The sequence below is a fragment of the Notamacropus eugenii genome, chromosome 2 (assembly GCF_028372415.1).
Source record: "Notamacropus eugenii isolate mMacEug1 chromosome 2, mMacEug1.pri_v2, whole genome shotgun sequence".
NCBI classification, from domain to species: Eukaryota; Metazoa; Chordata; class Mammalia; order Diprotodontia; family Macropodidae; genus Notamacropus; species Notamacropus eugenii.
Window position 1 is genome coordinate 478,247,969 of NC_092873.1, and position 23,428 is coordinate 478,271,396.

General features: G+C 39.8%; 1 protein-coding gene across 3 annotated transcripts in view; it reads right to left on the reverse strand.

The window, feature by feature from the left end:
• Positions 1–6,028: 6,028 nt before the first annotated feature.
• SFT2D2 (SFT2 domain containing 2) overlaps positions 6,029–23,428 on the reverse strand; it is a 36,129-nt gene continuing 18,729 nt past the window's right edge. The window contains exons 4-9 of one of the 3 annotated variants that reach the window (XM_072648714.1): positions 22,114–22,195; positions 20,411–20,446; positions 20,252–20,310; positions 15,522–15,551; positions 13,628–13,697; positions 6,029–6,608 (exon numbers count right to left, since the gene is read on the reverse strand). In XM_072648714.1, the coding sequence (XP_072504815.1) occupies positions 13,658–13,697; positions 15,522–15,551; positions 20,252–20,310; positions 20,411–20,446; positions 22,114–22,195 (247 nt within the window). In that variant the 3' untranslated portion in view covers positions 6,029–6,608; positions 13,628–13,657. Of the gene's footprint in view, positions 7,963–13,482; positions 13,698–15,521; positions 15,552–20,251; positions 20,311–20,410; positions 20,447–22,113; positions 22,196–23,428 lie in introns of those variants that run through there. The other 2 variants (XM_072648713.1, XM_072648712.1) reach the window with 2 other exon arrangements.

Here is a 23,428-nt window from a genome sequence, read left to right on the forward strand (position 1 = left end):
ACAAGTCATTTAACCCTGTTTGTCTCAGTTCCTTCATATGTAAATGAACTAGAGAAGGAAAAGGTCAACCACCCTGGTATCTTTGGCCAAGAAAATTCTAAATGGGGTCATAAAGAGGCAGACAGGACTAAAAAAGACTGAACAAAAAGACCATTAAATAGGAGATATTTGACAAGCCAAGAGGGGAAGGAGTAGTTAAAGTAGGTAGAGATGTGGGGGATTGAGAGGACAGAAGTGAGAAATATTGCCTAGGAAAACTCAATAAAACTTAGCAGCTAGGTAGCAAAGCGAAGGGAGCCTTGAGCTTGGAGTCAGGAAGTCTGCCTCAGTTTCCTATCTATAAAATGGGGATAACAATAACATTGACCTTACACGGTTGTTGTGAGGATCAGATCAAAGTGTTCTGAAAACTTTAAAGCATTACAAAAATGGTAATTTGCATTAGCATTAGCATTATTAGTCATTGATTGGCTGTGGAATTCAGAGTGGGGAAAGTCGGAGATGATTTTGATATTTCAGGCAGAAATAGGGAAGTTGGATAGAGGAACAGGTCTAGAGTTAAATGATGAGTTGAATTTGGGATATGCTGAGCTTTTGGTGACAGTGAAAAAGGCCGCTAGGTGGAGAGCTCAGTGGGCAGTTGGACTAGGTAGGAAGAGATATTCTGTTGAGTATTGGGTTTTTTGTTGATATTTCATAATTCTGGAAAACTTTTGTGAATGTTAGCACAGAGCCTGGCATATAATAAGCATTTAATAAATGCATTTTTTGGTTCATTCAGAGGAGAGTTTGAGGTTAGCTGAATGAATATGGAAGTTATCTGCATAGAATTAATCACTGAAGTCATGGAAATGGATGAGATATCCTAGTACTTGAGGACTGAGAGGATAGACCCACAGAGGAAAAAAGAAGCCATTGTAGTGCTTTGGGGAAGACGTTTTCATCAACCACCACTCCCCACCTCCCCATCCCAGCCCTTTTCCCTCTTTGTTAATGTCCTAACACCTCCACCCAGCTATTAAGGCAGAATATTTTTAGCGGTCTGGAGGGAAACGCTTTCCTCACCTGCCTTGGTTAGAGAATAGATAGGGGGAAGAGTTGTCCTGACTCAATGACTGCTGTGGAAAATAGTGGGTCTAAAGGTTGGGGGTTACTAGCTGGGGGGTCAAGATCCAGCTGGGAAGGGGCATGTAGTGCTTGATAGGAACTAAGAAATAGGGGCTGGAGTAGAAGAGAATACAATGAATACCTGGAAAAACAGTTCTTCTTAGAATCAGCATTAATATAATTTTATATATATAAATATATTAATATAACTAACATAAATATAATCAATATAATAAATATGACTGCATTCTGACACTCAGGATCATAAACATGACAAGTAGTATATCATAAAATCAATCAATCAATAAACTTCCATTAAGCGTCCACTATACGCCAGGCACCATGTTAGGAGCTGAGGATACAAAAAGAGGCCTCAAGGAGTTTACAGTCTAAGGGGGGAGACAACAGGCAAACAAATACATGCAAAGCAAGTTACAGACAGGATAAGTAGGAAATAAAAGCAATGATTCCAGATGATCTACTGGAGAGAGTCAAGAACGACCAGAGTTTGGGTCAAATGCCACCTCTGACCAATATTGGAAGCTACTGAACCTCTCTCTAGCTTCACCACAGTTGCAGAGAAGTCACAGGCCCCTTGGTTGAAGAAGTTTATCCGCCATTAACTCCCCATACCAATAAAGTCACTTTTTTAAAATGTTCCAAGTCATATAAAATAGGCATAAAGTTCAGCACACAACTGTACAAGAAACCTTGATGTATGATAAGGTATGCATATGGCACAACAAAAATACAACTCCATGTGCCATTTACATGACCTAAAATTAAGATGTAAAACAAATTATTAAATAATAATTCTGCTTGGGTTTTGGTTTTTGGTTTTTTTAGGAATTAGAAGTGCTTTGGGAGGAAAGATATGAATGATCTAATTATCTCCAAAAAATTGACATCTTTGCTTCCTGTCAGCAAATGGATAAATGAATGAAATAAAGAGAAGCCTATCACCAGCAAAGTCATTAGAAATCTTTTCACTAATGTTAGTGTTTGAAGAGCTTCTTTTCAAAAATTCCTAGTTCTAAATGTAAAGGCTTCCCCAAGAGTTTTGATCTTGGGAAGAATTATGAAATCTGATGTGTTTATTCATCTTTCTTTTCTGGTTTCCCTCTCCCTTTACTCTAAAATAACAGCAAAGATGGCCCCAGAAGGTACATTCGGAAGACAGAACCAATCCTCAAAGTCTTGGTGATTTGGGGGTATGAGTGAGGGTAGAAAAAACATTTAATATTCATACCATTAGTATCTAGACTCAGCATTTTTTTTAACATTAGTTGGCTAAAGCAGTGAGAATCTAAGGATCTTCTCCAGATTGGGAAAGTAAAGATGAAACATAGTCAATTCAATTTTGTAAGCATTTATTAAACACCTAACTGTTTGGAAAGCAGGGAGCTAGCGGCTGGAGGAGATAGAAAGCTTAGATGAGATACAGTCTCAGCCCTCAGTCTCAGTTCCTTATTCTTATTTAGGTTTGTAATACGGAAAGTAACAAATAGAGTCACCTTTGAATCTTCATTGCATTTTTAACGATCATTATTGTGAAACCATCCAGTTCCAGCTAGCCTACCTCTGAAGACAAATTCAGCTTTGATTAGATCCTTTAGGTTCCAAGGCCAGCTAACAATCACTAGGTCATTATGTATGGAGCTTACTCTTATTTTTTAATTGAATTTTGTTTCATACTCATTTCTGAATTCTCAACCTCCCAGCTAGCCAAGTCCCACCCACTGAGAAATCAAGAAAAACAAAACCCATTGCAAATCTGCACAGTCAGGCAAAACAACTTCCAGCATTGGAATTCCATCCATCTGAAGTCTGAAAAGATGTTTCAACCCGCTGATCGTTCAATAGGTGATACTGTGCTGCTATTAACACTGTCATCTGTGTAGCACTTTAAAGTTCACAAAGTTCTTTAGATTAATTACCTCAGTTAATCTTCAAAACCCTGTAAAAACTTCATGTATTTTTTCAATTAACAAAATTCTACCTTCCCTTCTTCCTACTTCCTCCTCCTCCACCAAAAAAAATTAAAAAATAAACTTGTAACAATATACATGGTAACAACAAACAAATTCCCATATTGACAATGCCCCCCCAAAAAATGTCTGTTTGGACCCGAAGTCCATCACCTGTCAGGAGGAAGGATGTTTCCTCATTAATCTGAGTTAAGTCAAAGTTGCTCTCACTTCATTTTGCAGTTCATATAAGTCTTCCTAGGTTTTTTTGAAACTATCTTTTTCATCACTTCTTACAAATTCAAAAGTATTCCATCACAATCATATACCACAGCTTGGTCAGCTATTCCCCAATTAATACCCCATCAGTTTCCATTTTTTTGCCACCATAACGAGCTACTATAAGCTTTTCTTCCCCATCATATAGGTCCTTTTCTTCTTTCTTTGATCTCTTTGAGGTAGACCTAGCAGCGGTACAGCTGGGTCAAAGGTTATGCCCAGTTTAATAGCCTTTGGAGCAAAGCTCCAAATTGCTTTACAGAATGACTGAACCAGTTCACAGCTCCACTAACAGTGCATCAGTGTACCTGTTCTCCCATAACTATAAGGCTTACGTTTTCAAGCTTTCTACGTCAACATCCAATTCATCTTTCCAAACGTTAGTTTACTTGTTTGTTGACACATCTCAACCTACCCTTGAATAGCTTATTTTAGGCCAAAGCTGAGTATCCCTGATGACTGGTCAATCAAGCTAGAGGAAGGAGGTTGAATGAATTCTGCCATTGGTCAAAGCAAATAATTAAATGTTACAAGCACTTCAGCTACAGAATGTATGTAATGAGTGTGAAATGTGCGTGTGTGTGTGTGTGTATGTGTGTGTAATGGGGAATGTGTGTACATATACAAAGGTGTGCATTTAGGCATACACACGTGTATACACACATATATACATATATGTATATATATGTAGAGATACAGCTGTAAACAGATTCAGTTCATAGACCTTTCATTCATTCATCTACTCAAAGGCCATTCTACTCATGAAACTCATACAAGCTAGTAGAGGGAAGACACAACCATAGGCCACTATAATGGTTTAGTGTTGTGTGAGGTGTTATGAGGCAATAATTGTCAGGGGAAGGTTGTGCAGTTGGAAATGAATTTAAGAATACTTCCCAGAGAAAAGGCTATTTGAATCGAGGCTTTAAAGAATGAGTAGAAATACATCAGATGAAGAGAAAGAGGCAACAAAGTCAGAAAAATAGACATTATATTCAGGAAATTAGTGAGGGGCTCAGTTTAGCTACAGTAATTAGGAGTGTAGAGAAGAGATTAACATAAGGGGAAAAGTCTGATATAAAAGAGTGGTATCAACTTGTGGAGGGCTTTGAACGCCAAGTAAAGAGATTGAACTTGACTTAATGGTCAATTAGGGGGTCCCTAAAGATGTCTGCACAGAGGAATGACATGACCAGAATGTACTTCCTTCCTTCATAGCATCAACTGAAAAAAAGAGAACCTATTTGAAGAAAACCTGATTTATGAGAATCTGGCTAAGCACCCTGCAAGCCTAAAAGTATTCTAGAAATGTGAGTTTCAAAAATATAAGATAAGGGGATTAATTTGATTTCATGAAGAAATTCCATACAATTCTATACTTTCACTCATTCACTCGATAACTGAGCAAGGGCCTACCAGCAAACGCACCGAGCTAGGTCTCTACAGAATGTCCTAAAAACAGAATGCTCCCCAAGGTAACCTTTGATGCTACAATTAGCCAAAGTCACAAATATTTAATTTGTATATAATTGTCAGAGTAACTTCTGTTTAAAGTCAGGTACAGCTGGATTCACTTTTAAAGGGTCAAGAAGGGTGGTTATGATGGGGCGCTTGGGTGCCTGTACTTGGACCTCAACTCTAAAATCACATTTCTCTCTAAAAATCACATTTCTCCCTAAAAAGTCTCAAAATACTATCCCAGGCAGTTTCTCCCCAGCCCAAGGACACAGCTTGCCCCAGCAAAAACCACTATCTCTTTTCCTGATTCGGTAGCCAGCTACACCTATAGAACTTATTAGTCTGAACCAGTCATATACCAACTGAACAGGTTGTGTACTGGGTCATAACAACATTTATACCTCATTGACCAATCATATGTATCCTAGACTTAGACACACGTATACTCCCTTACATTTATGTTGTCTAACAAGACATTGATGAGAGCAGCCTGGTATTCCTCAGTCAGTCCTAACCACTAGTTGACTTAGTGACATTTCAGGCCTAAAACCACACCTCTATGTAGCATCCACCTTGGGCTATTTCTCAATGAACTCTGGGTAAAATATCTGCACAGTAGATACCAAAAGTGCATGTTCCTTTAAGAACTAACCACTCCCTAATACCACCCTGAATCACCTAGTTGGAATATTTGACACATTTTACTATAGAGTATCTTATATAAACTTTATCTGTACCTCTTTAAATTTACAGGTTCCATATGAATTCTTGCCCTCTGAAAAGCGTAATAAATCTTTAATAAATCCTTGATCTCAACAATGCTTGAGTCCGTGAATTCTTTCCCAGAGGGCCTACGCAGGGAACTCCAGTCTTGGAGTTCCTGTACCTCTATCTCTCCAGGCCTCATCAGTTATATTATTACAGGATCATTGAAAAGACCTCAGAAGCCAACCAATTTTATTGACTTTATTATCAGAAGCCAGTCCAATCCACTTTACAGATGAGAAAACTGAGATCATGAAGGTTCTGGGACTTGCTCCAAGTCACATGGTTGGTAAAGTACTGGAGGTAGTAGTTGAATCCACTGTCTTCTTACCTTCAGAGTCGAGGCATTTATTAAAAGGCAGTCTATTTCGTACTCATCTTGTAAGTTGACCTTACAATAACGGGATTCCAAGATTTGCAAAAGGAGAAATAAAACAAGAGACAACACTGGATTGTATATAGAATATAATGCTAACCTTTATTGAAAGAACAAACAAAAATGTAGAAATGAACACATATCTTGGGAGGGAACAGCTCAGTGACACGAAAAGGTCTTTTGATAATAAGGTAGGAAAGAGAAACAATACTCCTTTTTCCAAAGAGATATTATTATAAGCAGTCCACAAAAAAATTCTATTTTTGGTTATAAAAAGTTCCATTGAGCAAAGTGCAGCATTAAACCTTGTTAATGAGTTTCCACACAATTAGAAAAGGTCATTTTTTTTAAGAAATTGTTTACAGAGCCAACCACATTCTAACGGAGCCAGTGCCCTAAAAGCAGATAAACACCTAGTCAGCCACACTCTACCCTGTGGCTGCCACTTCACAATCAGAAGTCACAGATTTGCCCAGAGGCAGTGAGAAGGCAGGCGGGGCTCAGCTCCTGTTATTGGCTCAAGGCTGCTGAGCAAACACACCATGATCAATAAAGGCAACAGAAAACATGGCGCTCCTCAAAGCAGAAAAGCCATAGTCCAGAGGAAACGACTAGTTTTCTTTAAGAAATGAGGCAGATACAAGATCCATTTGTACCTAGAACAAAATATATTAACTTTTACTTTGCCAGAAATAAGCTGGCAAACAGTAACCTCACTCTGTGCTTTACATACGACTTGTGTTGAAACTAAAGTCCACACCTCCACATCTTATTCGTTGAAGGACATTTTTTTCATTTGTTTTCTTATTTTAAAATAAAAATTCCAGTTTGCAAATTTAATTTTTTTAAAATTCTCTTCTCCCCCACTTTAAATCTAGCTTGCTTCCAGAAACCAGCATGTTTCAGGCCTCCATAAATCTCGTAAGAAATGTCCCTCACGTCTGCATTTATAAAAGAAATCCCCTTTCAACAACTTTTTAACAATTTAAATTAGGAGATAGATAAGCCAGCCCCCTCGACTTTTTCCCCCTACACAATGGTCAGACTTGGAGAGCCCTCCTCAAAAGAAACAAAAAAAGGATATTGTGGTTGCGCCCTGAAGTACAGCATAGATTTTTCCAGGATAGTCTTGGTTTCTATTTTTTTGAAAGGTGTTTTTAAATAAGGCCTTGCAAAAGGATTATCAACTGTAAGATCATATGTTGTGGTTTTCACTTTGGAACACACGAACATGTGACATGTGACAATCACATGGTGGGAGCTTCTTTGCATGAAGACAGCTAGATGTACCTAAATGTCTTACTAGAAATGGTTGTTTGTGAGGCTGGGGCTTGGGAGGGTAGGTGGGGAAAGGCAAGGTGAGGGAGCAAGGACCTGTGATTTCAGCAGTATAGGGAAGTCCCAGTGTGAATATTCCCTTCATCAAAAAAAAAATCAGCAACTTCCCCAAACTTACAATCTCAGTTTTCTGGAGCATAGAGAAAGGTTAAATGATTTTTGCCCATGGTGGTAGTCACTATGTGTGGGAGGTAAGACTTCTAGACCAGCTCTCTATCCCCTATGCACCACCATAGGTCTCAGCATCACAAAGGTATCACTCTCAGAACAAATAAACAAGACTGGAATCAGCAATTTCATTTTATTCAACTACAAAGTACTCCTGAGGACCATGATATTTCACTGAAACAGAGCTTATGGAGAACCCAAAGGTCTCCTGCCTCATGGAAAATTCCTTCCTTAACATCAGTGTCAGAAGGCAATCGAGTCTACGGTTCTTGAATACTCCCAGTGACAGGGAGCTTACCCTTCTTTGAGGCTATCCATTGCATTTTTGGACAGCAGTGGAAGTAAATGAAAAATTGTAATAATCCAGAAAGAAATTATGAAGCTGTCATATATCTTCAACCCTTCTTCCCACCTTAAAGTATATGATTCCTTCATGAACAGGTTCTTTCAGGTTGAAAGGAAGAAATTAAAGTCCCATTCTCTTTGTCATTTTCCCTTTAATTCCTTAGGAATTAAAAAAAAAAACATGATTTTAAAAGACTTTGCAAATATTTAATCCTTGCAATCCACTAGGAGTTGCAGAGACAGAAACTTGCATTCAACTTTATTTGGACTTCTGAAAAATCATTTATTTTTAAAAGGTTGTGGGAAAACTACTACACATTTTTAAAATGTGCAAAAACCTTGAGTTGTAAAACCAAGTACTGCAACCAAGTCGGTCAACATGTTCCATGCCTGGAACACTGATGTATGTGGTTTTTTTTTTTTTTCAAAATAAGAAAGTGAGGTTAGATAAAGAGTCATGTACACCCCAAGGGTTGGCCCATTAAAAGACAACCAAGGAGTAGTGTGCATTCACATGCAAAATGTCAGATTTCATAGTTGGAGGACGCTAGTGGTCTTCATTTATGTTGTCACACTGTTTAAGTACCAACATGTTTTCTTCGATTCACTTTAACAAGCATTAGTTTTATGTCTACCCTACACAAAGGAGAATTCAAAGATGAAAAAAATAACATAGCTTCTGCCTTCAAGGAGCTAGTTGTCCACTGGAGGTGAATCAAAGGGAATCAAATCATAAGGGAAATATGATACATTCACATAAGTAAAATACAAGAAGTGCAGAATTTGATGAGGACGAAGGAAACATGGAGACTAGGTTTTCTAGGCAAACTTGAAGAAAGCATATTCAGTCTGGGGAGAGGAAAGGGACACGGGATGGCTTGTGAAGGCAGTACAATCCAGGCAGAGAAGTGGGAGATGGTGATATAAAGGACAGCACGTTGGATGAGCAGTCAAGAAGACCTGGGTTCAAGTTTAACTATTTGACCCTGGGCAAGCAACTTAATCTCTCTAAGTCTTGGTTTCCTCATCTATAAAATAAGGAAGTTGGACTCAATGACCTCTAAGATCCCTAAGTTTTTCAACTGACAATCCTATGCCCAGCATAGAATCAGACTACAGGCCAAGTTGGTTGGAACACAGAGAAAACGGGAAAGGGAATAAGGTGAAAGTACAGGCTGAAGTCAGACTGGTCTGAGCCTTTCAGACTAAGGAGTCTGAATTTGATCAGTAGCCTCTGATTGCCCACAGGAAGGTCGCTTCTTTTTTTATCCACAGTGATACCTGGTTAACAGCAAAAAGGGGACGAAAGAACAGGCTTCTCTTGAAGTATGGACTGCTCTCAGTGACCCCACTGCTTAGCACAGTGTCAGTATGCAGTGTTTATTATAGATAAGGCAGTGATTTGAATAAGCCAAAATATGTGTGTGTGTGTGTGTGTGTGTGTGTGTGTGTGTGATATATAGATGACTCTGTAACAGCAGATTCCCTTTCCTAAGTCTCAAAGATAGTCCAAACACTAAAATGAGTCTGTTCATTCCATGAGTACACACCAACCGATAACACAAGGGAAGGAGCTCCCAGACATGCTGGGGAGCAGGAAGGTGCTGGCTACCGATTAAAAATCTGCTGTAAATAACCTACAAAGTTTAGTCTCTATATGGATACTTACCATTTGGCTCATCATAGCTCAAACCAAAGCCCTTTGCAAGTCCTAAGGACTAATTAAGTGTAGTCAGAGGCGAGGCAGTGTTTGGCAAACTCATATTCCACCCTCCCCATTTCACAGGGGTCAGGGAAATGGGGGTAAAAGGGATGTTACCAAATCAGAATCCAGTCATTCCACATTGGCAGGTCTGAGTCCAAGAATGGTTTAGGAAGGCCACCATTGGGTCAAGGAGAATGGTAACGAGCAGCTACAAAAGAATCCCACAACTATATGCACTTATCCTACAACAGACAACTGTCAAGTGCTGCACAGAGGTTCTGAAAAAATCAGCATCACAAGGACAGGATGAAGAAAGACATAGCTGGACAGCACATGAGAAAAAGGGCGTAGGAGTCTTATTGAAGTATAAAATCCAAGCTCACAGTGTCATTGTAGAAGCTAAAAGAATTCAGTGAGACCTTAGCCTGCATTCACAGAAGTCATTTCCACAGCAAGGGAGGTGACAGCTTTGCCTTGATCAAATCCCATCTGGGAAGTACTGTGTTGAGCTCCAGATGTGACATTTTGAAAAGGCTATCATCAAGACAGAACCAGTCCAAGGTGAACTGCATGGATGGTGAAGGAACAAAAATCAGTCTCTATGAGGACTAATTAGAAAAACTGGGCATGTTGAGTCTTGAAAAGAAAATGCTTTTTTGTTGGTAGGGGGTGGATGAGGCAAGAAGCGTGACTGTAGTCTTCAAATACCTGAACTGCTATCACAGGAAAAAGTAATCACAACTGTTCTGTAACTTCCTCTAAACCACAGAACCAGAGAATGGGTTTATAGGGAGAAGATTCCAACTCAACAGAAGAAGTTTTAATATACACAGGGCTTTTGAAGTAGTGAGTTCTCTACTCATTAGTTGATGTAAGAAGTAAAAACTTCTTAACCATTGGAGCTGTCCAAAAGCAGAATGAGTTGCCTCAGAAATCAGCAAATTCCCCCAAACTAAAGGTCTTCAAATAAAGGTTGGAATAGTCATTTGTCAGATATGTTGTAAGGTTTTCTTGTTGCATTGTGTGTTAAATGAGATTGTTTCTGAGGTTCCTGGAAGCTCTGAGATTCTGTGACCCTAAGAATGATGCCACCTTTTACCCTCTCCCCTCCCCCAACTCAGGTAATCAAATCAGCAAAGCTTTGTGAAGAGAACCTGACAGAGGCAGGAAAAGCAGAAATGGATTTGTGATATAAACGTAAACACAAACATGCTCCAAGGATTGCTAAGGTCCCCTCTGATTCCAAATTCCTACGGTGCCAAACAAATGTGATATTGATACATCAGTTCTGCAAACTGGAAATCACAGATTAAGCCTGAGGGTTAAAAAAAATACATAAATCTAGGGTCTTAAGTGGGTTACAGATTTTAAAAAATAACTAACTGATACTAACCAGTCTGCCCTCCATTTAGCTGCTGGGGAGAAAAAAAAAATGAGTCAATCTACCTATTTCATTATGCTGACGTCAGGGGACTAGAGACAGCCAATGGAAAAGATAGGTAAGATGCTGGAATCTCTAGGGCCATACATTAGATCTAAAAGGGAGGAAACTCCAAGACTCATGGTGGTTCAACTGAACGTGTTCAATGAGAAATACCAAATTCTGCAAGTGACCAGGAAAACAATATTCAAAGACAAAGGAAAGCTATAAAGGGGAACTTCAGAGATCATCTAATCTATCATTTTACAGAGAAGGAAACTGAGGCCCAGAGAGGTTAAATGATCCACCCAGGATTTCATGGCTAGTGTATCTGAGGCAGAACTTGAAACCAAGTCATTCCCACTCCAAGCCCAATATTCTCTACACTATACTAATAAGCTTCTTCAAGTACAGAAGACAACAGAAGAACAGTTGGTGAGGTCCAAAGGTTAGCTAAGCAAAGGCTCATTTGGTCACAGAGAAGATGTCCTATTTTTTTTTTTTTTTTGCAACAGTCAACCCTGTTGAGTTTTTTACTAAGTTCTCAGGGGATATGGCAGTGGGATTTCTATAAACAAAGCACCTGACCTTTTTTTTTTTTTTTAATCCTTTAGTGACTTTAGATCCAAATGAACCACTGGGGAATTTTAATCTCTGCTAATCACCAAAGGATCAACAAAAGATTCTTCTCCCTAGCTGAAGGAAACCTGTATAGTTCATGGACTATCAGAACTGGAAGGGGGCCTTAAGAGTATGGCACCATAAGGTTAGAGGGAAAGGTCTGTTACAAAAGTAACTAAAAAACCTCATTTTACAGATGGGGAAACTGAGGGCCAAAAAAGGTCAAGTGACTGTCTGTGGCTACAAAGCTAGTAAATTAAGTAGCAAAACTGCATTTTGAGCTCAGGTCTTCTAAATTCCATTCTAAATTCTATTTCTAAATTCCATTGTACCATGGTGCCTTTAGATTACTGAAAGGTTAAGTCCAACACCCTCATCTTATGGATGAGTGAACTGAGATCCAGAAAGGTTGAAATGACATGCCCAAGTCCCATACCAGCCTGGAGTCTAACCCAGGTTCCTGGGACTTCAGATCTAGTCTTCTTCCCTCTTCCTGTCCCTAAACAAGGGATGAGAAAAGGGGAATCAAAGCAAGGCTCTGGTGCAGCTTAAACATCTTCCACAGCCCAAAGTCTGCTTTAAGCAGGACTCAGCGAAAGCAGAGAGTAAGCTATAAAAAGAAGAGTAAACTGAATGAGGGATACCATGAGGCACATCCAGGTGTCGCTGCCATAAAAACCTCTATTAGGTACATAGCCCTGAACTGTCAGCTTTGACCATCCTGGCCCCCAGCCTGTATAGGATGCCTGCCCCACTCCCACCTCCATCCCCACTTCCAGGTATTTTCAGCCAAAAGTCAGAATGCTATCATATTTAAAGGTCATCTGGTAAAAGTTCCCACATCCTGCTAGAAGAATGGCAGATATAAGAAGTATTTCTTATACACGTTCTTCCTTGGCTCCTCTTCTACGGAAGAGAGGAAACTATTTCCCTCCAGAAGCCTTTGGTCGTAAAGAAGGATGGGGAAGGGACCTATGATTATGTTGGGACAAGAAGTTCCAAGGAAGTGATTTCTAGCTGCCCTTTGGTTCGCACCTTGGCTGTAACTTGCCTAGAGTCAGAGAGAGCCAGAATGTGTCAGGGGTAGGCCCAGAACTCAAGCTTTCCAGGCTTCAGGGACCCTAGGCCACTCTCCCAACCATGAATAATGAAGCAGGGGCAGAAAGAAATAAGAAAGGCAGATCACAGCAAAGCTGCCTGCTCTGGCCCACAAAGAACATTGGTAATTTCTTCTTTCTTAAAAAAATCAAAGGGAAAAGGAAGGAGGAAAAGTGGAGATACTATGGTCCGGGCAGTAGGAAAGTGTACCCTAGGGAGGCATTTAGAATTGTAAGAGCACAGACAGCTGGGTAGAGGATAAGAAATGACATAGAGTTTGGGTTTGGTTTGGTTTTTTTTCCCCCAACAAACAGAAGCTCATTTCCCGCTTCATGAATCTGCCCCACTCCTGTAATGGCTCTGTACATTCCTTCAGAATGACGAATGTAGGCCCAGTCTACATTCTAAGCAGTAGTGATGTTGGCCACTGCCCAGAGGGGCTGAGGTTGGACCATGCTCAGTGACCTAAATCTGGGCAGGTCCAAAATCCCAGGGGCATACTACCCCTAGTGAAAAAAATGTTGCCCTTCAGAAATAAGGCTACTAGTCATCTGTTTGAGAAATTATGGGTCCCCAAGCCTCAACCATAGCTGGGTAAATCTGGTTTTGTAAAATCATAAACAACAATGCAATGAAATTTCAAATGGAGAGAAGGGGGAAAGGGCAGAGGAAAAAGGAAAGGGAGAGGAGAGAGAGAGAGAGAGGTTTAGAGAGGAAAGGAGAGAGAGGGAGAAAGGAAAGGGAATGGGGAGGGGGAAGAGGAGTGGACAATGACAGATCAGTGACATTCTCTTTAAAATCCAGGCACACAAAAACTGACACAGCGCAACGGACATTTTGGTTTGAAAACATATCATTGCTTACAAAAACAACCATCAATATTTTCAATGCAAGCAACACCCTGCTGCAAGCCAAAAAAAAAAGACAGAATTAGGAAAATATTTACAAAACCATGTCAGAAATTGGTCTCTTGTACTTGCCAAGGCTTTTCCAAAGTGCCTTTTTGCCTACTAGGCCAGGCAAGCATTCAAACACTTCTTTACAGCATCCCTACAAAGAAAACACAAATAGAAATACAAGTATTCAGACACAGAAACGAATCTTCAATTTCCCACATTCCCTTTATTACTCTTCAAGAAATGGAGAGCAACGTAAAAATAATTGTTAAAAAAGTACAAACTGAGGGAAACCAAGAAGGTGGATAAGATGTGGCTTGTACTTTAAAGAGCAAAGACCAACCCTACTACAAGCCCTAAGGAAAAGACTCCTCATGGACGTTCTTCCCTCCATGCTACTGAGAGAGCCATCTCAGGGGACAGAGAGTGCTGGTCCCTCTTGGTCATTAGCTCAAAGAGACTTTCTCCAGACACTAAACACGGTTTCACGCTTTACAAAGCAATCATAATCCTCTCCTCAATGCAGCACAAAGACTCCTAATTCCCTGATATCCTTCCATGTGGCCTCAGTCCTTACTGCTATTAAAAATGCTGGTAGCAGGAGCAGAGATAAGGGGTGACATTTGTCCCTGAATAGGTTTTAAATTCAATAGCATATGGCTTAGAGTTGAAGAGGGCTCAGAGTTTCATTTAGTCCAGCCTCTTCATTTGAAAGCCGTCAATGCATGTACGCTATATCAAGTAATATAGTGGGTCACAGATAATTTATGAATTGAGAGATTTAGTTTTATTTTTACATTTTCCAACTCTATTCCCACCATTGACAATTATGTTTCATCTAGAATATACATATATAAAATATATGTAGTGTGTGTATAGTGTATGGTATATATACATATACACACACACACACACACACTGTGTATGTGTAATGGTGTGTGTATATATATATAGTATGTGTGTACATATATATATATATATATATGTACACATACATACATACGGGGAGACAGGCAGAGAATGAATACATCCAACTCTTGCGCAGCAGCAGATCAGTAAATGTTAATCCAGAGTAAATTCAAATTCCCAGAGAATTATGCAAAGATAAAGACTTTGGCCAGGCTGATTACCATCAAACGGAAAAGCAAGCCTGGTGGGCATCTGCTTGTTATTACACAGAAGGTGATCTCTTGTACTGAAGTTTTTTCCTTTTATTTAATTTCCTGACTTTTCTAAGTTCCCAACACAAGTGTTAACTTAGCCACAAGGAATGAAGGGTAGCTATCCTTTATCAAAGACTGTCACTGTTGTCCTCACCGGTGACGGCTTATTTCAGATTAATGATCCCATGCTGACCCATCCCGGTCCCCTTAATGTTTATAACGTACACCTTGCTCATTCTGTGGCTGACTACTAACAGAGCCCAAAAGCAGTAGTAGAGGGGTAGGTATCCCATAAGGCACACTCTTGACAAAAATCTTCTTCCAATACACACAGACTCTCTCATCTTATCAGTACATGCAGGAACAGTACTTATGTGGACAATAGTAATTTTGGAAAAGGTTTGGTGATTATAGGTGTAAGTTATAAAAGAGAAAATAAGGAACCAAGATCCTAAGTCCCAAAACTTGAGATGTCCAATGACATAAATGCCTGTATAGATTGCTGTAGTACCAAAACTCTAGAGATGAAAGGCCCCAGGTCACACAACAATTAGTGTAAAAGCTGTGGCAAGAAAACAAATCTCCCAATACTCAACAAAGTGCTGTTTCCAGTTAAAAGAAATTTTAAGAAATGGTTTCCCATTATTGGCATAATGAAGAAAGGAGGGGAAAAAAATCTATTGAAATTCTTCCATCAAAACCTCAATAATACTAATGATCTGTCTACAAGAATATTCACTCAAGTATATTTTTAGAGGGGTAGAAAGCATTAATATTAAATGAATTGCTATAAAAGTGTACTAAACTTTGCTTACCTTGCAAATGGTATGTAGGAAAGACTGTACCTAGAAACAAAAAAAATATTAAAATCAAAAGTACTGATCTCTTCACTGAGAGTGCTAATGCACCCACACTCCCTTACATCACTGCCTTTGTGACCAAAGGCACCTACACACTTGCAAATCACTGGCCAGACTTAGGAGGCTCATCTGTAACCATAAAATACAACAAAGGGGAGGCCACATGGAGAGCAAATTTTTAATAGATTAAAAATTTTAGGTGTCCAAAAGGAAAACAAGACTCAAAATTTTCCAAGTTTTAAAATCTTCCCCATTTCATTCATATGTTTTTGCATATGTGTGTGTATATATACACAGACATATATGTGTGTATACACAAGTTTATTTTGTCCTTTTATACAGGTTTAATTTTATTTTGATCATTGGTGTTCATCATATCTGGAGATTTCTAAACAACCTATATGCCTTCGGTTCTTCCATGTCTTAATCCTGAATGCACACACACATTCTCATTCTCTCTATCTCTCCATATGTGTGTATGATATATATGTACAAAATACGTGTAATATACATACATATAATGTATAAGATGTTATGAGTACAATATAGATGAACATGGGTACAAATATGTATAATATGTGGTATGGATACTATAGATGTTGTGTGTGCATGTACATATGTGCATGCATACAAGTGTGTGCATGCACATATATCACATCTATTATTCAAGCATCTTATACATGTGTATGATATATGATGTATGTTACATAGGCATAATGTGTATACATAAATATACACGTGCATGTACACGCCCACATCCAATTCACATGTGTTATAAATGTATCTTATACATTTCATAAATATATTACACATATTATGGAATATGTATATACATATATATCCAAGACACATATGGAGAGACAGAGAAAGAAAACAAGAATGTGTGTGTGTATTCAAAATTTTTTTTTTTAATTTAACTTTTAACATTCATTTTCACAAAATTTTGGGTTACAAATTTTCTCCCCTTTTATCCCCTCCCCCCCCAAACACCAAGCATTCTAATTGCCCCTGTGACCAATCTACTCTCTCTTCTATCATCCCTCTCTGCCCTTGTCTCCGTCTTCTCTTTTGTCCTGTAGGGCCAGATAGCTTTCTATACCCCTTTACCTGTATTTCTTATTTCCTAGTGGTAAGAACATTACAGTTGATCCTAACACTTTGAGTTCCAACTTCTTTACCTCCCTCCCTCTCCACCCCTTCCCTTTGGAAGGCAAGCAATTCAATATAGGCCAAATCTGTGTAGTTTTGCAAATGACTTCCATACTAGTTGTGTTGTATAGGACTAACTATATTTCCCTCCATCCTATCCTGTCCCCCATTACTTCTATTCTCTTTTGATCCTATCCCTGCCCATGAGTGTCGACCTCGAATTGCATTCTCCTCCCCATGCCCTCCCTTCTGTCATCCCTCCCACCCTGCTTGTCCCCTTGTCCCCCACTTTCCTGTATTGTGAGATAGGTTTTCCTACCAAAATGAGTGTGCATTTTATTCTTTCCTTTAGTGGAATGTGATGAGAGTAGACTTCATGTTTTTCTCTCACCTCCCCTCTTTATTCCTCCACTAATGAGTCTTTTGCTTGCCTCTTTTATGAGAGATAATTTGCCCCATTCCATTTCTCCCTTTCTCCTCCCAATATATTTCTCTCTCACTGCTTGATTTCATTTTTTTTTTAAGATATGATCCCATCCTCTTCAATTCACTCTGTGCACTCTGCCTCTATGTATGTGTGCGTGTGTGCATGGGTGTGTGTGTACTCCCACCCAGTACCCAGATACTGAAATGTTTCAAGAGTTACAAATATTGTCTTTCCATGGAGGAATGTAAACAGTTCAACCTTAGTAAGTCCCTTATTACTTCTCTTTGCTGTTCACCTTTTCTTGGTTCTCTTCATTCTTGTGTTTGAAACTCAAATTTTCTTTTCAGCTCTGGTCTTTTCATCAAGAATGCTTGAAAATCCTCTATTTCACTGAAAGACCATTTTTTCCCCTGAAGTACTATACTCAGTTTTGCTGGGTAGGTGATTCTTGGTTTTAGTCCTAGTTCCTTTAACTTCTGAAATATCCTATTCCATGCCCTTCGATCCCTTAATGTAGAGGCTGCTAGATCTTGTGTTATCCTGATTGTATTTCCACAATACTTGAATTGTTTCTTTCTAGCTGCTTGCAATATTTTCTCCTTGACCAGGGAACTCTGGAATTTGGCCACAATGTTCCTAGGAGTTTCTCTTTTTGGATCTCTTTCATGCGGTGTTCTGTGGATTCCTTGAATATTTATTTTGCCCTCTGGTTCTAGAATCTCAGGGCAGTTTTCCTTGATAATTTCATGGAAGATGATGTCTAGGCTCTTCTTTTGATCATGGCTTTCAGGTAGTCCCAAAATTTTTAAATTGTCTCTCCTGAATCTATCTTCCAGGTCAGTTGTTTTTCCAATGAGATATTTCACATTATCTTCCATTTTTCCATTCTTCTCTCTTTGTTCTGTGATATCATGCTTTCTCGCAAAGTCCTTAGCCTCCATCTGTGCCATTCTAGTTTTGAAAGAACTATTTTCTTCAGTGAGCTTTTGCATCTCCTTTTCCATTTGGCTAATTCTGCTTTTGAAAGCATTCTTCTCCTCATTGGCTTTTTGAGCCTCTTTTGCCAATTGAGTTAGGCTAGTTTTCAAGGTGTTAATTTCTTCAACATTTTTTTTGGGTCTCCTTTAGCAGGGAGCTGATCTGCTTTTCATGCTTTTCTTTCATCTCTCTCATTTCTTTTCCCAGTTTTTCCTCCACCTCTCTAACTTGATTTTCAAAATTCTTTTTGAGCTCTTCCATGGCCTGAGCCCATTGGGTGGGCTGGGACACAGAAGCCTTGATTTCTGTGTCTTTGCCTGATGGTAAGCATTGTTCTTCCTCATCAGAAAGGAAGGGAGGAAGTGCCTGTTCTCCAAGAAAGTAGCCTTCAATAGTCTTATTTCTTTTCCCTTTTCTGGGCATTTTCCCAGCCAGTGACTTGACCTCTGAATATTCTCCTCACACCCACCTCGCCTCCTGATCCTCCCAGCCAGCATTTGGGGTCTGAGATTCAAATGCTGCTTCCAGCCTTAGGGCTTTTGGCGGGGGCAGGGCTGCTATTCAGTATGAGATTATGTTCAGGTGGTCAGGTGGGGGCAGGGCTCCTCTCAGGCTCAGTTCCCTCAGGGGGTTTATGCACAGACCTTCCACAATGGATTCAGGCTCCCGCCTGCTTGGGGAGCCCCGGTCTGCAGCTTCTACCTCCCGGGAGGCCCAAATCATGGGGGCACCCCACTCCCCTCTCGACCCGCCAAAGAGACTCTCTCACCGACCCCCATCACCTGTGGGTGGAGGGACTTGTGCGGCCGCTGGAGATCCCGTCCCTGAAGCCTGCTCGGGTCTGTTTCTCTTGGTGCCGTGGCCGCAGCAGGTCTGGGCTGGGCTGGGCTCCGCGTCTGCAGCGCGACGGACCTTTTGCGAGAGGTTTGCAGGTCCCTCTGTGGGTGGAGGGACCCGCGTGGCCGCTGGAGATCCCATCCCCGAAGCCCGCTCAGATCTTTTCCTCTCGGTGCCACGGCCGCGGCAGGGCTGCCCTCAGCTCCCACTCCCGGCGCCCAGTCCACAGCGCGAAGGACCCCCCGCGAGAGGTTTGCAGGTCCCTCCGGAACAGAAATCTCCCTCGCTCCAGTATTCTGTGGCCTCTGGGTGCAGAATTCGCTGTGAGTTACTCCCCTGTAGCTGTTCTGTGGGTTGTGGGTTCGGAGCTATGTGTATGTGCGTCTTTCTACTCTGCCATCTTCATGTGTATTCAAAATTAAGAAAATGGAAAAGGTCAACCACATATAGGTTGTTTAGAGCACCAATCATCATAAAATAAAATGGATTCCATACAAATGGACAAAATATAGTTTGTTCTCGACATGGGAATCATTTCAAAATCAGCAGCCTACACAAAGGTCAGACCAGTGACTGGTGAGAATGATGGCCAATATAATACCAAACTAGAAGAAAAAGTGAAGATTTCATGGAATGTGAACAGTCACAAACCAATCTCTTTAAATAAGAACTTACTTTGAAAACAGGCCAAAAAAAGTTAACGTAAAGACAATGCCTCCAAATATTATCATCTTTCTGAGAAGTCTGATGTTTAAAAAAAAAAAAAAAAAGCACCACAATGAGGAAACCAAAAAAAGCCAGAAACGTTCTGAGCAGGCAAACATTCAGTCTCATTACTAAGTAGAGAAACATTGATTTAGAGTACAAGTCTATCAGCAAAACACTGCAGAAAACAATAACAAAAAACTACAGCCATACGGTCTCTCAAAACAATGGAAAGCCACGGAGCAGGTAATAGCTGTCCATAAGTGAGGGGCAGTGTCAGAAATTAGGTTTTTTTAAAAGGCCACAATGCCAAATGAAAGTGATAAAAGATACCCTTGCTGGACCAAATCAGTTTGACACAAGGAAGCCAGATGCTCGTGGCTCTTCATACTCCACTCAATTCACCTACCGTCTTAATACTCCTACTTGACAGGTACTGACTTTTATCTCCTTATGCTACATGGACTCAGAAATGCCAAAGCTTGGGTGGAGGTAAGGCAGAAGTATTGTTTTAAAATGACTATCTTCATCTCTCCCCTTACACCTACCCCAGGACTCTGCACAGAGTAGGCACCTGCACGTCACTTACCACGTCAACGCCAAAGATTGCAAAATGCAGAAAATGAGAGCGAGTCCCTTGTTGTGCCACTGAAAAGGAAAAAAATAATCATGTTTTGGGTTTTTCTTTTTAACAAGTAGACAACTACCATAAGCCAGAGAGACTAGAAGGGGAAAAAACCATACTTACCCAGAAGGCAGAACACAGAGTGAGGGCAAGACACAACTAGAAGGGAAAAGGAAGATGTTCATTAAAATTATTAAGAAACAAAAAAAAGCAAAATTTAAATTTTATATAGCAGGGACTTTAGCAAAAGAAATACCTCATATATTAAAAAAGAGTAGACAGTTAAAAGTTTGTCTTATTCTGAGTGATCTTTTTTTCTAACCAAAAAAGGCTCCCCCCCTCCCTCATTTTACAACTATATCTATCCATCATTCCTGACAAACATACAATAGTACAATTCAGGCCTCATAACCTTATCACCACCATGCCCCAAAGTACCTCTCATCTGAAACAACTGCACATATACATGTGACAGAAGAATTAGAGTCAGATTGGCTAGCAAAAAAGCCATCTTAGTTGGAAAGGAAAAAAAGGTCTCTCTAACCATCAAAGCCCACCTGTAATCTGCTGCTCTGGCAAAGGGCTGAGAAACAGTGTCCCACAAAATAACATAATCCTCTTCCCAAAAACACATTTGCATGCAAAGTCCCTCTAGCTTAAAAAAGTCTAAGTAATCAAGTCGTGAGAGAATACATGTCAATACCAGACTCATCACACCTTAAAGAGGAAGAGGGATCTCAGTTTGCCACCAAATGGTTTCCACAAGCCTCTGAAAACCATCTTCAAATTTGTCTGGGTCAGACAAAGAATGACCCAGAAGACCTGATTCTTATGAATTCAGTCACCCATGTCCCCAACCTCCTGGGATCTTAAGCAAATGACAGGTGTGTTATTTGCCTTATAATGTGCTAAATGATACAGTAACTATAGATGTAATCATATCCTTCATTAAAGAGAACACAAGATTAAGAAAGTACAATAAAACCCAAGCTCTTGGTAGAACAGATTTAAATCTGAGGACTTCAGAAGCCATCTAGCCCAACCCTTTTATATTACAGATGAGGAAACTGAGGCCCAGAGTTACATGATACCGACAAGATGTATCATAGGAGTTCAAAGGAGGGAACAAGGTAAAGAGATTGGGCTAGATGATCAAAGGTCCCTGTATGAATCCTTGGATCCTAGGTAGGTTAGAATAGTCAGGAGAAGCTTCAGAGTAGAAGTGGCACTTGCGCTGAGCCTGGAATGAAGGAATAGCCAGAGAGATGAGAAGAAGGCACAAAAGTGGAGGAAACAGCATCTGCAAAGGTGCAGAGAGTATGGAATGAACATGGGGGTAGGGGAGAGAAGGTGGGAAGATGAGGAGAAAGCCAAAGGGTACAGGTCAATCAAGAATGAAGAAAAGGAATGCTAATCTTGGGAAACTAGGTGACACCAATAGAAGGAATTTTGTAGTTCTTCAATAAATTACACGGCACCTGGATTGTGTACATTTCCTTCTTCACCAGAAGGTTGACTCTGATCTTTTAATTAACCTGTCAGTTAAGAAACTACAATCTTGACAGGCATTGCCCTCTGGAGGAGCTTGACAGCAATGGCATTTCTAAATCACCAATGAACTATTTCCTAAGATAGTTTGGTTTGGTTTGGTTTTTAACTAGATGAAAACAAATTATGGTCCTCTACTTTAACACTAATTGTAAGATGGGACCTAGTTCAAAGTAAAGACAAAGAAAGACACAAATTACCATTTTAAAAAAAAGTCAGACTTTGCAACAGAATTAAAAACTCCCCCTTTAGAATACCTGTTAAAATACAATCCTTACCAACATCACAATGGTTGCAATCAGGCGTGTAGGCTCAAACATGCGCTTCAATTGCTTCATTGGTCCCATGAGAAAGATAGTACTGCAGTGAGCAAAACACATCCTGTCTGAGACCAGCACAGCTAAAGGAACACAATGAACATTGTAGTGTTCTTTTCCCCAAACCCTCATGACAAATGTCTCTGAGGGACATCTAATAAAGATATCCCCTCCACCATCACAAGCCAATGTGCACATTAGACCCTCCACCCACAAAAAGGAGGATTTTAATAAGGTTGATTATGCTTTTAAGACAAAATCATCTTCCTCTCCTCCCTTTTTTTCCAAAAAGTATTTGAGGTTTGAAAGAGGACAGTGAGATTAACTGGCAACTAAGAAAGAAACAAGCAATGAGTGAGGCAAAGTACAAGGAGGTTCTGAAAACCTAAATGAGTTCTCTCTGAAACCTGGTGAAAAGCAGCAACCCCAAGGTTTTACTACTATGATCTATGGAAGTGGATAATGTCCAACATCAGCCAACACTATGGCACCCACCACTAGCAAGATGCCCTACCTACTCTTCTAAGTAGACTTTTCTACTGGTCAATTTCATGACTTCCTTTGTTGACTTGATGAATTAAATCTGCAATCTTTCCTCAAGAGGGCACTTAATTTACGTCTATTACTAAACATTAGCCAGTATATTAACTTATTATTAAAAAACAGAACTATATATGTGTATCTAGAAATAGATATATATACATACATACACACATATACATATATGAATATATAGAACACCGAGATTTAAAGTTGGAGGTCATCTAGTGCAAACATCTCATTTGACAGATAAGAGAAGCCCAGAGAATTTAAGTGACTGGCCCAAGATCACATAAACAGCAACTAGCAGCATCAAGTAAATACACAATCACTAGCTGTGTGACCCTGGGCAAGTCACATAACCCTGTTTGCCTCAGTTTCCTCAATCTGTAAAAATGAGCTGGAGGAGGAAATGGCAAACTACTCCAGTATGTCTGCCAAGAAAACCCCAAATGGGGTCACAAAAAGTCAGATATGACTAAAAAGACACAGCAACACAAACACTACAGATGATGGTTTATTTTATTTTTCCCTAGGTAACAATGAGAGAACAGCTGCTTTGGGATTTGACCAGGTATTATATATAATCTACATTACAACTTCAATAAGAAATGTAAAGAAACTCAAAAATAAAGCAGTATTATTTTTCAGGAAACCTTGCACTGCACAGTCACCTAAGAAAAAGAATTAATATATTACATCACTCGAGGTCTAAGTAATGATGAGAGGTCACAAT